Here is a 15,389-nt window from a genome sequence, read left to right as displayed (position 1 = left end):
TTAACAACTGCGCGTGTTCATTTTCTGTTAATTTTGATAGGGTAAGTAGGCAGTCAAAAAAAATGCGCCACCACCATGAATTTGTATCATAATTTAAGTTTATGATGTATACACAGATAAATCGTACATATGCTATATGAATTTATGTTGACGCTACCATAATAACACCCCTCAAGATTTCTTTGCAAAATTAAAGACGTTGTTATTCTGTTGGCCATCGATTAAAGGAAGCCTAATGTCTGCATGAACTTGGTCCACCCAAAAAAAACTTATAATCGATAATATACAGATTCATATCGGTTTAGTTTTTAGTCCATTCCAACCCCCGTAGACACTCCTAATAAATCATTAATAAAATTTCAAAGGACCAGGCGGGAACATATTTCCCTCCTTTGTTAACACCAAATAAGAAAAAGGTGCGGCAACAGAATTGCAGCATGCAATTTTCATTTCCAAAACAATATAATTTCAACTTATCATTCCGGTTTTATACAACCGTAAAATCAGCAGATCTAAAAAATATAAATCATAAACGGAGTTATGAGAAAAGTCGCTCAAATGTGACTGCTCGGGACAACGAACTTTTGACAATGACAATCGTGCATCGAACTTGTCGACTTGTCTTGCTCCAAAGCAGAAAAGTGAATAGAAAAATCTTTCGTTTGGCCTAAATGCTGTGTTTCCTGTATATCTATTTACCTTGTGTTTAATCGTTAAATATTAAATACAGAAAGTTATTTTACAATGTGCGAACTAACTAACCAATTTATATTTAATGATGATAAATGCAGTGGTTAGAAATTTGTATTTATGTGGCAGATATGGTTGGTGTTTTGCACTTCGTGGAAATAAACATGGCCACTTGGGAAATTGTTTAAAATTCTAGTGATGCGTTTTGTGGTGTGCTAGGACGAAATTGTCGCTATGGAGATCGTTATTCGACGCCCAGGTATTTAGCATTATATGTTGCGATTATTTAGCTCCTCCTTGTTTTTCGCATCGTTGAAAATCGAATTGAACAATGTGATACCTGGGATAATTTTATGTAGAAGATGGGTCAAACATGTTATGTGCGCGAATAATGAATTTTAAAGTGTTTTGTTCCCTGTGTTGATGAATTATGTATAATGTTTCTGTAGGCCCGAAAATGAATTTTCTTTCTTGCCCTCAATACAGATGACATTTAAAATGACTGGTCCAAATATCAATTTACGCCTTTTAAGGTTGTAGGTATTGTTTACAAATTGTATTTGATCGTGCGTGTTTTCCTTCTATAAAAAAAGATATTTTTTACCATTACCTTTGGAATATGTCGTTACTTGACAGGTTCTATAAATAAAATTAAAATGTAGTGTTTACCGCACTACAGGTGAAATCATTTCACCTTATCTTAATTAAGGTCAGTAAATATATTTTTTTATAGAGTAGCGTGTTAAAAGAATTATCCATATAAACTTTTATTAACCACTGGTGAAATAAATAAAAAAAGTAAAAAAAAAACATTCCATTTAAATTCCGACACCTTTTAGGTAGTTACGTGTTGTATTTCAAGAAATATGTTTGTTATTTTACCGTGCCTTATTTTATTATTGCTATAGAAAAAGAATTGTAGGTTTATTATATTTTACTTTGAATTTGAAATACCTTTACAATGTGCCTTAATGAGATGCTAACTGGAACCGTTTATACAATAGGCTGTGTCTGCATGTCGGGCAGAAGTCTGGGCGCACTATGAACTTATTTGGTTGCCTTTTTCCTTGTGCCCTGCAGCACAATTGGTGGAGTGTCGGCCACGAACACTGTATGTCAGAGAATTTCATTTCTACTAGGATGGGAGTGACGGCATCGTCTATAACAGGAGGTGATCCTAGTACAACGCAGGGCTCATTGGGGTTAGACCCTGCCTATAGTCAACCTCTTAGGGACCCAATTGGTTCTGCTCGCGAAAAGAAAAAAAGAGTGACTGGATTCGCCACTTTAAAAAAGAAGTTTATTAGGAGAAGAAGGTTGGTTTACTTCAACATATTGGAAACTAGAATTACAAGTTTGATTTTATAAGGTCTTCAAAGGCTTGCGATCATGGTAGGATATTGAGGGAACTGGTATCTGACTGGAGTCCTTTAGAAATTGCCGCCCTTCTTGAAGAATATGAAGCTTTGGCGGCTTTGAAAGATCTCTGTGTGCAAGCTGAGTTGGCTAGACCTCCAGCGGCCACATTCAAACAAGACTTATCGGCATTATATGACTTCAAATATTGTACTGATGCAGATTTAGTCTATAGAGGAGCCTGTTTTCCTATTCATCGGGCCTTACTTTCTGCTAGGTGCCCATATTTTAGAGACTTACTGGCGGGATGCCCTGGGTATGGAGCCCGGATTTGTCTGGAATTGAGAACAGCTATGGTCGATGTACCACTTTTTTCTGCACTGCTGAGATATTTGTATACTGGTAAGTATTTCTAGTTTGGCACTATAGGGTAGTAGTCAATGGAAACTTTAGGTGACATCTGTCCTCATAACACTAACATTGATATGAACTTGTTACGACGACTGAGGGAGGAATTTGGGACACCAAACGCTTTAGAGGCAGATCTTCGTTATTTACTCGAGACTGGTGATTATTCTGACGCCGCTTTAGTTTTTACCTCCGACGGCTCAGACTGTCAAAGGCCCGATTCGGGTAGTTCAGAATACGGATTTAGGCCAAAACTCGAACTACCCTGTCACAAAGCTATATTATCTGCACGATCGCCTTTTTTTAGAAACCTCTTGCAGAGGCGCTCTAGGAGTGGCGAGGAACATACTGAAAGGGCATTACACATTGCTACTAGGATTGTTTTAGATGAGTCTGTTATTCCTAAGAGGCAAGTAGTTCTTTTTTTCAATAATTCCATTATCAAGTGTTTATTGTTCACCCTATAAAGTCGTTCTGGTGTCACCATTGGCCTGTATTTATCTATTACCTATAGGTTTATTTTTACATTTTGCTAAAATCAGTAAAAGTAAATTGATAAATTTGTAGGTATGCCAGAGTGTTACTACATGCAATATACCTTGACCAAGTAGATCTGTCACTTATATCGCGTAACACATGTGGTGGATTAGGGGAGGCCCAAGCATTAGCTCACACAGGTCGGGTTAGACCGTCCCCTTTGGAAGAAGCTATGGAGCTATACCAAATCGGAAGGTTTTTGGAACTTGACATACTCGCTCAGGGTTGTGAAGATTTAATATTAGAATGGCTATCTTTGGATACCCTACCGACAGTTTTGCAATGGTCCAAACAACCCCACGGGTCTGCTTGGGTTCATAGACAGGTCGGTATGAGACTAGTTTTGAAAGTTTCATCTCTATACCGTTTTACTTCCAGGCTTTGCATTTCCTGCGGGAAGAATTTCAGCCCGTGGCACAATCCCCCGTGTTGCACCATTTGGATAAAGCGCATATAGTTGAGGTTTTGAAGAGTCCCTTTTTGCAAGCCAGCGAGTTGGAAATATTGCACGCTGTCCTAAAATGGGGTGAAAATGAACTGATTCGTAGAATGGAAGACCGAGGTTTGATCTTGTAATATAGTAAAGCAAATATAAATTATTGTTTAAATATTGTTGTAGAACCAAATATTGTCAGTCATACTGCCCACTCTGTCGCAAGGAAGGGAGTAAAGAAAAGGGATTTGAGCGATATAGAATTAAGAGAAATATTGTCTGATTTATTGCCTTTAGTTAGGATGGATCACGTTCTTCCTCCAAATAGCGATATCCTTAGTCAAGCTATTCGTAGAGGTTTAGTCAGTACCCCACCTAGTCATATGATTGGAGGAGAACGGGAAAATTTGAGAGTAAATGCCTGGATCCGCGGGAACAAAAATAATGGACTCTTCGTTCAGCCACGTTTGTTCATGCCGTACTATGACGAAGTGAAAGTGTTGGTTGAAGACCAATTGGTTCAGGAAGTTGAAATGATGAGGATGAGAAGAGCCAGGCAAGTGCTTTTATATATACCATTTATAATAAAAAGATGGATTCAGCAAACAGATACACATCTTATACATAGCTTGTTTAAGACTGCTTAACCATACATATTTTAAAGTTATGTTGACATCTAATTAAAAAAATACTTTTTTTTTAAATATAAAAAGTGTGTTTTTAAGGTATACCCATTGTGACCTTCCTCTTGATTATAACTAATTTCCTTATTTCCACTATTTACACTTTCTGCCTATTTAAGAAAACTTTTGTGTCTAAAATTTAAATTATAATGTTTTCTCAATATTTATTTATAAAATTTTGTCTTTCAATTTTAAAGTGTCTAAATAATAATTCATTTATTCATAAACGGGACCAACCCTATTACAAAACAAAAACAGTGTGTTAAACTTAACAAAGAGTATGACAAATTACTATTTACACTTTACGCATAAACATTCGACAAAAATCTGGAAAAAGCCACAACCAAAAAAAAAGTACTTTTATCCCATACAAACCATTATTTTTTGTATACTTTTATTTTATTATTATAATTATTATATTATTTATTTATTCTTTATTCATAATCAAAGTATAAATGTACGAAAAATATAAATATATGCAGGGCGAAGTGTAGCGTGTGTATAATAATAATAATTATTATTATTATTATTATTATCATTATTTATAGTGTATAGACATTAGGATGAAATTATCACTTAAGTGGAGGTTAATCTTTGTTACTATTCCATAACAGTGTAGGTTTGTTACAATTAATGTACTACATTTATACCTTCAATATTATTTTTGATTATCACTGGTTTAATTTTCATGTGAAAATTTTGCACATTCTTTTTTATTTCTTGTTACAATCCTTCTTTTCGTTCTTTCTTTTCTGTCCTTTTTTTTTCTCAAATCTTACTTATCTACTAAATTAGAAATCTTCGACATTTATTCATTTTCTGCAATAATTGACATTTAAATCTTTCTAGATGCAAAATAAAATGCTTTTGTCTTGGATAAATATTTTTAATTAGTGCTTTTTTTAAATAGAATGGAAAAAAAAGAGAAAGAGTCATTTAATTCTACAATTTCAATATATAAGAATATAAAATTCTTTAAGCGTGTTTTACTAAAAATGTGACATACAGGGTATGCCATTAAAAAAATTGAGATATTCATATTATAATTTTTCGAAACTCATACAGTAACAAAAAAACAAGTCTTGGGTGTATATATTCCGTCTATAAATATTATTAGTCAGCCTAATATCAATTTTGCGGATTTTTTTAATATGCTGATTTATCAATAACAATATTTCCTAAACTTTGCGAAAATTTTAGAGGTCAGTTTGACGAAATTTACCTTTGTTTTTACCACTAAATTCAAAAACTTAGGTTGTTCATTTAAATTTTCAAAGTTGATGTTGAGTCCACAGAATACTAAAAATTTGTTTCGGGTTTTGAGAAAAGTATATTAGACACACCCGGCGCTTCTAGGTCTCTTTTTATTTTCGTGTTTCTCATTTTGGGCCATTTTTTTGACTCAATAACTCTTAAGAATTTCATCTCTGGTATATTTCTTATCATGAGGATATAAGTACCGAACTTTTTGAAAATTGGTTTTAAAACAATTTTTTAAAAAATATTCCCAATAACAGTGGATAACGCAAGCTACGACAGCCGTCTGCTACGCAAAGCACCAGCCACATCAACGAAAACTGAATTCCAAGAATATATGTAGGAGTCCTCAATTTTTATAATTTGCTTTACTGAATTTTTCCAACTCTGAATTGGAATGTTATTAATTACATTTTTTTCATCAAATTTATAACCCTGGGACTTAAAGTTGGCGTTTAACTCCCAGGGTTATAAATTTGATAAAAACATGTAATTAATTACATTCAAATTCAGAGCTGGAGACATTCAGTACATAATAAAAATTGAGGGCTCCTACATTTCTATACAAAACGACATAAATCATTGTTTAATTAATTTCAATGACGACTCTGGTGATTATTTTTGTTTTTTACTTATGATTTTTATTCATTACAGAGTACACATGTATAAACATGTATAAACTATAACTATTCAACTATATTCCGTCCAGCTCCACTATAATAATAATAAAAGCTCATAATATACTACATTCATTGTAAAAAAATAACTAACCAAAAATATGAGCGACTAAGACAGAAAGCATATGCTTACAGATGTCATTAAATAATTCCATCGCTGATAGAGGGCAATTTTGATCAAAAAGCTGCTTTTCAAGGGTTATTACGTGAAAAACAGACGATGCCTATGCAATAAAGATTATTACTATTGTATTATAGATATATGCAAGACATCCCGGATACATTGTACATGGTGGAAGATAAACCACGAGCCGCTTCGCACGGACCTGCAGGAGTGGACGTCCTGGCATCGGCACTGCCAGTTCCCGATCCTGCTGTTATGAACGCGATGTTAAAACGGGAGCAAAAATTACGCCAGTCTCCCAGTTGCCAACGAGCCTTGAATATGCCTTTATCTTCACGACAGGAAATTAATCGCCAAATTAGATTGAGAGTAGTCAGAGAATTTAATTTACCCGATCCCGTCGCGGACATGCTAGAAAACTGCTATTGCGTTCCCGATTTGAGTGACAATGAAGTGGGAACCGAAGCCCAAATACACAAATCTCCTAATAAAAGTAGAGGAAGCAGATACGGAAATAACTCTTCAATGACATTCCCGAGAGGCAGCGGTGCCGCGTTTACTCATAGACAAGAGTTACCCGCTTTGGTACCAGATGGAGACTTCAGGTTCGCTTTTTGTTTTTTTATTATCTGAAAACGTGGTACATTATCACACAGACAACTTGCAAACCTCCTCTATTATCATTTTTATCGTATTTAACGTAAATTTCATTGGGTCTATAACTATAACTTAAAAAAACGTTTTCAAACTAGTAAAATTAAAAACACTCCTTATGGCATTAAAGGTCCATTAAATATTGCAAATATGTTTTTTACATGAAATATGGTTTTTACATAAACTATTATTAGGCTGGGGGGTAGTTTGGAAATAAAATTAGGAATGGTTGCATTGTTTTCATATTGTTTAAAATAAGAGTGTTCAACATTGAAAACACGACAAATTGCAATATTGATTTATGTAACTCGAGAAATATTAAATACACTGCTTTAGGTTCTCCACACTTCTTTATTTAATATTACCAGTTTATTTTAGTTTTCTATTGGTTGAATACTTCTATTATTAATTTAAAACATGTTTTTTGATCTAAAGTTTATTCTGAATACTTCTATTATTAATTTAAAACGTGTTTTTTGATCTAAAGTTTATTCTGTTTTATTTTATATCCGACCTAGTATTGTTCTTAACCTACTTTGAATTGTAGGTTTTCTATTTTGTTAATTAAAAATTAAAAATCAAATAAAAGATTGAAGGAAACAACGCAATAACGGCAGAACAGTGCACATCTTAAGTAATATTACTGTAAATTACAAACAAAAAATTTCCTTGAAATATAATTAGGCAACAAAATTATGCTTTTAATTACTTTCAATTGGCTAGGAAAACTTTATTATCCTGAACAGGGGAGCTCTTTTAATCGTTTTAATAATTTTCTCCAACAGCATTTCAGTTTAATGTAATCAATGTTTTTAAAAATTGATCACTGTATTTTGATTATTAGGAGGCAGAGTACTTAATAGGATTTTATAGCCTTGTAGTGTGGTCCCTTGTTCTCCGATTCTGATATAAATGTGCATATTTTCCAATAGTTTCTTAAAAATAGTATAAAGGAACTGTGAATACATTGGGCTTTTTAAAACGGGGTAAGCATAACACCTGCCCTATAAAAGTTCTTATTGTTTCATGAGGTAGTCTATCTCTCAGCTTGTGCCGTTTAATTGTGACACGGATCTTTTCAGTTGGTTTTCCCCAGCTTATGTTCATAATTATTAGAGTACAATAAATGGCAAAGTAAAACTATGTCTATATATATATCTACATGCCCTTTGCCTAACTGTGCATTTTTCTAATGAAAAAAAATTGAGTATCTTGATATTATTTGGGCACAAAGTTTCTTATATTACCCATATTTTTGTTTATATCAAAGACGCTTCCGGACTGATGATGGTTTTCCTATGAATGTCTCATTTACAGAGGTACAATTTTGAGACCAATCTGGATTAGCGGAGTGTTCATTTTGATGATTGTTCATATTAATTTTGCTTTCGTTTTTTTTAAAGATTTTCCACTGAACCGGAAAGTAGTTCTTGCAGCGACGGTCACTTGTCGGACATTATGCCCGACGTAGCCATGGCCACGGCAGCCATTAGTCAAATGCAAGTTCAGGAGCAACAAGAGCTCGAGCTAGACCTCGGTGACGGGACCGCACGGATGCACAGTGGCAGTCTTGGTAGCGGCGTCCTACCCACCCTTCATCGCCCTTCTTTGCACCAGTACCGCTTGTACCAACCTTCCTCCACTTATCCACACCTTAGATCTGATTCTTACCACCACCCCACTCCCAGGTTTTTATAGTTCAGGAAATTTAGCTTTGCGGGTCATTAAAGTAAGTCAAAAGATGCGACTCATTCCTTTTTTTTTATAAGACTTTATTTGCCAACGTGGTTCTTTCAAAATGACAAAGCTACTTGTTCATTTTCATGATGATGTTGGGGGACAACTTTTACAGGCTATTTTATAATAAGATGCTAATCCTTGGATGATTTGAAGAAAAAAAGTTTATATCGATGTGGTCCCCAATCGCGTTATTTTTGATATACAGGGTGTTGAAATGAAAAATAACGGGGTGCTCCTAATTTTTATTGAAAATTGTTTTAATTAAATTCAAAGTTAGACAATCCTAATTTATTATTGAATAAGAAAAACTAAAAAGAAAAGAAAAAGTTATTTCATTTACAGTTATGTGTGAAGAACTAGCATTGGTTCTATGCAACGCGAGTCTCTAACAAACAATCAACAAAATTTTTGAAGCATTTTCAATGAACATGAGGAAAAATCGTTTTTTTTTACTAAATAGTTGCAACACCCTGTATATCAAAACTAAAGCGACTGTTGTAACCTTTTTTTCTCAAAGTGATCAGCATTTTATCATGATATACCCTGTGTATCGGTTATTCTTTTGCAGAGGGGCTGCAAAAGTTTATCATTAAATAGTCAAAGTAACGTCAAAATGTGACTTATGCGTATGCGCAGACAAAATATGGCATCGCTCAATGAAACTGTCTAGTTAAAGATATTTCTAATTACAAAAAAATGTTGTCGAGAAAAAAATTAATTCTTGCATTATTTATTAATAAATTTGTATACATTACATTCCATCCCTTTCTTGAAAGTGACTATTTGGTAAGATTTATTTTTTGTTATTTATATGTCCATGGTTAAAAAGTTACCAAAATGTTATACATGTAATTCTTTTTGTCAAATAGCAATTGCAAGAATTTTAAATTTTGAAACCCTGAGATTATTCCTAATCCTAACCTAGGTAAAACGAAAATGGTGTGTTTAACCACTGGAACCTTGAACTCGTATGAAGGGCCATTTCGTAACATGGATTCCTCCAAGAAAATAACCGATAAATGTCAATTTTAAGTAGTACTGCTTGGTGACTTTACAGTTTCAAAAGCAACCAATGAAAAATGTCTGATAACACTATTTGAAAATGACATTTGCCCTTTCATCAACCGCAGTACCATCAATGACCCATAAAATGCTATAGTAATAAAGGGATGAGGCATTTAAAAAAAATAAGGTTTATATTTTAAATGCAAATTTCATGGTTTTAGAAAATAGTCTTCGAAACCAAATGTCTATTTTGAATGTAAAATCTGTGTTTAATTCGAGAACCTCGAGCAAAAATCGCCCGAAGCACACATAATATAATACTTGTTTCATTTTAAAATCACATTTACAAACCAAATATATAGGAGGATTAATAATACTTGGTGATGGAGGTTAAAACTTTGCCGGCCTGGTTATTTGTGCGTGTTCTGTATATATAGAGGTGTTTTTGTCACCAATGTAAATCTGTGATTTTCTGTAACGAGAACATCGTTCTAGTTCTAAATGCGTTATTTATTAAACGATTGGTTTTAAAGTTGAGAGTGGGTTTTTGTCATATTGGGGGCTAACCAAAGATTCCTCAACTCTTTGGGAAATTTACTTAAAATCTACTACTTCAACAGTAATTCAAATGTTAAGAGTTCTTGGGAAGCTATTCATGTCTATATTAATATCCAAGATATTATATCCAAAAGAAAATAGCTATCCAAATTAATTTTCCCTACATGCTAGTGTCTATATTTTCCATTATAATGTTCTATGTTTAATTGTATGTATAAAAGTCCAGCCCCCATATAGCCTTGTTATTGGGACACGCTGTTTACACTGACTCGTGTTAATTCTGTATTAATGTACCTGTGTCTGTTGTCTTAGGTGTTGCCGTATCGCTGTTTTCGTGTAAATATATAAATATTATTAAAGACTGTCTCGGTTCAATACTCTCCTGTATTATATAAGTGCAATTGGTACTTACAATTTTTTTGTGAAGAAAAAAATCGACTGTAAAAGATTTTGTTCAATTTTTCCTTCTATTCACTTTCTCCGAGAATGTGTAAAGCCTTTAGATTCAATTTACAGTTTCAGAATAGTTTGTTGTATTAATAAGCAGTTATTCATGTTCTGACTTAGCCTGAACTTTCGCACTGTTCGTTTAAGCATTAAGCATCACTAAATTAATATATGTAGCTTCAAAATTCGTTTTTCAACAAACAAGAATAATTTGGCCACTCATCAATTGAAAATTTCAATTTCTAGTTTTTTTTTTTAATTTTTTGTCACATATGTTGTCTCGATCCCATTAGACAATAAAGCTTATTCATCTGCTTTCCGTGCTGATATTTTAATGAAAATATATGCACGTGATTCATTTGTAGGCAATAGAAGTAAGATTAAAGTGAATTATATCAAAACTGAAAACATCTTCCGAATATTTATTTAAGATGCCGCTTAATCAGTTGTATGTATTTGTACATATCAATTTTCTTTATTTCGTGTTTTAAACACCAAAAAATATTCATACATTTTGTCCTTATACTTAGGGAGTAATGTAGAGATCGAAATGATATACAAAATTACCAAGTTAGAAAATAATTGGTTTAAGATCTCTGCCTTGCTCCTTAGGTCAGTTCACAAATTATCTGTGATTATTTCGTTGCTATTTGAAGTTTGAATTTTGCTTATTCTACTTAACTGGTTGATACAGATTCGCCATTTTGTGATATTTATTCTAATGTATATTTGCGTGTAATCTCATAATGGAATTTCAGATTGTTAATTACTTGTAATTAATTGCAATGTAAGCAATACAAAACGAATACTGCCTGAGCAAATTAAAGTTTATTGTGAACTACAAACAAAATAGTTTGGGCATGCTTCTCCTATTTTATAAATTTCATTTATCCATAATGCTGATTTAAAAAGTGTTAGCTTGTCTTGATTGTTTTGATTTTTAAACTCGATGGGGTTGTTCAGTGGTTAATTCTTTTAACGATATAAAGGATTATTATGTGCGAGAAGTTGTTTTAACTAGAATAGCCAATGTTTTAAAAAACATTTGGTATTATTTAAAATATATGGTGGATCATTGTAAGTTTAAAATAAAAGCAAAATGGGAGAATCTGTTTTTTTTTTTAGTATTAGGGGAATATCTATTGTTTTACATTAATTTTTTGTTGTGTATTCGAATATACATTTTAATTTAATAATTAGACTCGTTCAAAGACTTACTCGAAAACAAATTATTTTTTACATCCACCATAAACTGCTTTTTAGGTATGTATTTCCATTGTTTATGCGGTATATTAAGTTCATGGCTTCCATAATTTATTTATCTGTAAATAATTTAATTAAAAAAATTAGTCTATCTGGCTTGTTTTATTTTTTTTTCCAGTCCACTTTTTACAAAATTGCCAAGTATTCTACCATCAACCAAGTGTATTTGAAAACTACATAAACTACATGGCTTCCTGTTTATAATTAACCTTTACCTAAGAAACCACAATATATTTTCAAATTTTATATTGTTTAAAGCATAAACATAAGAATTGGGTGGTACACTATAAAAAGCATTGCGGTAAACTGCAATATGTAGTTAGATTTCCACTAAAAACCACAATTATTTTGCTGCTACTTAACAGCATATGATGCATTTTTTTACTCATCTGGAATTACTTCCAGACCTTGCACAACATATGGATTTCCGCTTAAGCGAGTGTCGCGAATGTATTGTAACCTTTCTTCAGGTGTAAGAAGACTTCTTCGGTACATCTGCAACCACAAGCAATAATTATCAAGAATATTATATAATAAACATGTCATGCAGATTTACATTTCCGAGAGCCAGCTTGTTCATCACATATCCTGCCACGTGAGGAATTCCCGCAAACATTCCAACAAGTGTTAAACTGGGTAGAATTTCGTACCACATTATGAAATTGTAAATAAAATTTCAAGTTTTTGATTGCAGGTTATTATTATAGGTTATGCAACTAAACAGTACCACAGCATACCAACACAGGCAATTCATTTTGGGGATATTTTTTCAACGGAATGCTGGCTGTAGGTTTTTCTTGTTATTTTGTTGGCAATAATTGTGTTTATTTTCCGTGTGACAAGATGATTATAGGTTATGATAGCTAAAATATGTTCAAGTCAAGTTGAAAAAACTAAATCTAGAATACATATTTTACATTTTAGGTGTTCCAGATGTAGTTATAACCATTCTTAAAATTATCATGGCAAATAATATCAAGAATAATGCAAAATATACGAAGTACAAGCTTATTTTAGGTAGATATAATGTGGCAAATAACTTTAAGGTTTTCAAAAAATTATTTTTAGGAAATAACGTCACATTAAAAATGCCTGATATCCAGGCAAGTACTTCAAAACCTATACACGTTCGTAGAGTGGAAAAGGCGTTGGATTTAAACAAATTTTTGAATCAATTTAATAATGAACAATCAACTAGTGATAGTGAATCCAGTAATGATACAAATATCAATGACAGTGAAGAAATTCGCAATCTTCTTAAAGGTGCTGTCTGCCATCAATTCATGTTTTCTAATCCTTATTTAAGTTTTCCTTTTATTGCTTAGATGTGGAACCACATTCCGCCAAAGATTATTATAATTTCAAAGATGTTTCCCCAAGTAGAAAGTGGCTGGAAAATGTTTTATCAGAAAATATAGATGGTTTTGTGGAGGATGTACCATACAAATATGTAATTAAGATGCACGCTTTTCAAAAGAGAACTCGAAGAAATAATGTAAAATTTGACCACTCTATGTTTTATGGAGCAGGTTTAATTAGTGCTGTAGATCATTATCCAGATATTGAGAAGAACTTACCAGTATCAGGGAGAGTCAAAGTACAAGGGGTGAAAGAAGAAGTCACTTCAAAATCCCCATTATATGATCCTGATATATTGGACGATATATCTGTAATAAGTATGTATCATTTTTATTGTCCTTTTTAATATCTCAGATGTTTTATAGGATGAACCATGCTTAGACCTAAATCTTGAAAATGGAATTAATGAATATCCAAATTTGGATGGCGATATTGATGAAAACAATATTAGTACTGAGTATAGCAATTCAGCAAATATATTAATGCAGGTAATTCCAAAACCACCTCCTTTAAATTTACTAAATAATTGCATTACAAAACGGAGATCTAAAAAATTTCGGGACGAAGATTCGAAGAAAAAATGGGAAGACATGATGACTATAAAGAGAAGAAAATTGTTTATAAATATTGTTAAAAAGGAAATTGGTAAGCAGCATCGAGCCAAGAGCAACAAGCACAAGGAAATGTTACTGCAGTGTAAGAGAGTTGCTTCTCATTGTGTTAAGTATGCCAGACAAAAAGCGGTAATTTTTTACAATATTTTTATTATTTCTGTGTACCTATATATATGTATATTTTTTAATAGTTGCAATCTGCTCGAATTGTTAAAGAGCAGCAGTGGCGAATGAAGAGGCTTGCAAGAGAGAATATAGCGTATTGGAAACGATCCAGAAGATTTGATAGGGAAGTGAAAAAACGATTGGAAAAAGAGGCAGAAGAACAACGAAAAATTGATCATGAATTAATAGAAGCTAAAAGGCAGCAGAGGAAATTAAATTTTCTTATTACTCAAACTGAACTTTATGCTCACTTTATGTCAAGAAAGCTAGGAACAGTTTCTGCAGAAGAACAGCTAAGAATCTTAAGTCAGCTAGATGAGGAAAAATCAGTTAAAATTGCTGGCGATGACTACAACAGTGAGGCTATGAAAGAAAAAGCTAAAAAGAATGCCCAGGACGCGTTTAAAAGTGAAAAAGCAAGAACAAAGAATTTCGACCAGCAAGCAAATTCCTGCTTAACAGAAGTCGAGCCTATAGATGGAGAACAGCCTCAACCAGAAATGTTTCATGGTAAATTGAAGGGTTATCAGTTAAAAGGCATGAACTGGCTAGCAAATTTATATTCACAAGGTATTAGCGGAATATTGGCAGATGAAATGGGTTTGGGAAAAACCGTTCAAAGTATTGCTTTTCTCTGTCATATAGCTGAAAAATATTGTATGTGCTTCTTTTCCAATAATTCTGTTGTATTAATTACATTGTTTTCAGCTGTTTGGGGTCCCTTTCTGATTATCTCCCCAGCATCTACATTACATAACTGGCAGCAAGAAATAGCGAAATTCGTTCCATGTTTTAAGGTCGTCCCTTATTGGGGAAACCCCAATGAGAGAAAAATTCTCAGACAATTTTGGGATCAAAAGGATATTTATACTAAAGATGCCAGTTTTCATATTGTAATTACTTCTTATCAGATAGTCATTACAGATATTAAATATTTTAATAGGATAAAGTGGCAGTATATGATTTTGGATGAAGCACAGGCCATTAAAAGTACAAGTTCCATGAGGTGGAAGACTTTGTTGGGATTCAGCTGCAGAAATAGGCTATTGCTTAGCGGTACACCTATACAGAATAGCATGGCGGAGTTGTGGGCCTTGTTGCATTTTATTATGCCAACTTTATTTGACTCCCATGATGAATTCAACGAATGGTTTTCCAAGGATATCGAAAGCCACGCAGAAAATAAAACGGGAATTGATGAAAGTGAGTTGGAAAGCGGTGTGCCCCATAAAAATCGATTTTATCTCAAAAAAATAAAGAAAAAAATCAAATAATGGCAATTAATAATTGAATATACATATTTTAATAATAAATAAACTTTAAGCTTAAGCAACTAAAGTTGTTCAGTTCTTTAAAATAAAATGTTTGTTGCGGGTCCGCAATTTAGTTTAAATTTGGTTAAAAAAATTGCACCATTTT

At 32.9% G+C, this 15,389-nt stretch overlaps 2 protein-coding genes and 1 long non-coding RNA gene across 4 annotated transcripts in view; 2 read left to right on the top strand and 1 right to left on the bottom strand.

The window, feature by feature from the left end:
• The first annotated feature begins 595 nt into the window (after positions 1–595).
• LOC132708510 (BTB/POZ domain-containing protein 7) lies at positions 596–11,923 on the top strand. Its single transcript, XM_060680840.1, has 9 exons — positions 596–949; positions 1,695–2,006; positions 2,060–2,448; positions 2,500–2,863; positions 3,022–3,316; positions 3,370–3,553; positions 3,611–3,980; positions 6,300–6,770; positions 8,223–11,923. Exons 2-9 carry the CDS (start codon positions 1,732–1,734, stop codon positions 8,515–8,517), a joined length of 2,643 nt encoding a protein of 880 aa, XP_060536823.1. The 5' UTR covers positions 596–949; positions 1,695–1,731; the 3' UTR covers positions 8,518–11,923.
• A 140-nt stretch (positions 11,924–12,063) lies between these two features.
• Positions 12,064–12,530, bottom strand: LOC132708511 (uncharacterized). The gene is made up of 2 exons (XR_009619978.1): positions 12,389–12,530; positions 12,064–12,327 (listed from the first exon to the last, which is right to left on the bottom strand). It is a non-coding gene; the product is annotated as an uncharacterized LOC132708511 (long non-coding RNA).
• A 137-nt stretch (positions 12,531–12,667) lies between these two features.
• LOC132708509 (chromatin-remodeling ATPase INO80) overlaps positions 12,668–15,389 on the top strand; it is a 28,545-nt gene continuing 25,823 nt past the window's right edge. For both annotated transcript variants that reach the window (XM_060680838.1, XM_060680839.1), the window contains exons 1-6: positions 12,668–12,849; positions 12,901–13,095; positions 13,158–13,501; positions 13,557–13,934; positions 13,997–14,627; positions 14,679–15,173. In XM_060680838.1, coding sequence (XP_060536821.1) covers positions 12,795–12,849; positions 12,901–13,095; positions 13,158–13,501; positions 13,557–13,934; positions 13,997–14,627; positions 14,679–15,173 — 2,098 coding nt within the window. In that variant the 5' untranslated portion in view covers positions 12,668–12,794. The remainder of the gene's footprint in view (positions 12,850–12,900; positions 13,096–13,157; positions 13,502–13,556; positions 13,935–13,996; positions 14,628–14,678; positions 15,174–15,389) is intronic.

Source organism: Cylas formicarius, unplaced genomic scaffold (assembly GCF_029955315.1).
Source record: "Cylas formicarius isolate icCylForm1 unplaced genomic scaffold, icCylForm1.1 PGA_scaffold_12__32_contigs__length_19106922, whole genome shotgun sequence".
NCBI lineage: Eukaryota > Metazoa > Arthropoda > Insecta > Coleoptera > Brentidae > Cylas > Cylas formicarius.
The sequence above is the reverse complement of the archived record's forward strand: the minus strand, read 5'-3'. Positions and strand labels throughout refer to the sequence as shown.

Excerpts from the sequence above, each read along its gene's own strand:
- LOC132708510 (XM_060680840.1), top strand. The coding sequence starts at position 1,732 with ATGAACTTATTTGGTTGCCTTTTTCCTTGTGCCCTGCAGCACAATTGG. Across the intron at positions 2,864-3,021 it reads GAGTCTGTTATTCCTAAGAG|GTATGCCAGAGTGTTACTAC; the intron begins GCAAGTAGTTCT and ends ATAAATTTGTAG. Across the intron at positions 3,981-6,299 it reads ATGAGGATGAGAAGAGCCAG|ATATATGCAAGACATCCCGG; the intron begins GCAAGTGCTTTT and ends ATTGTATTATAG.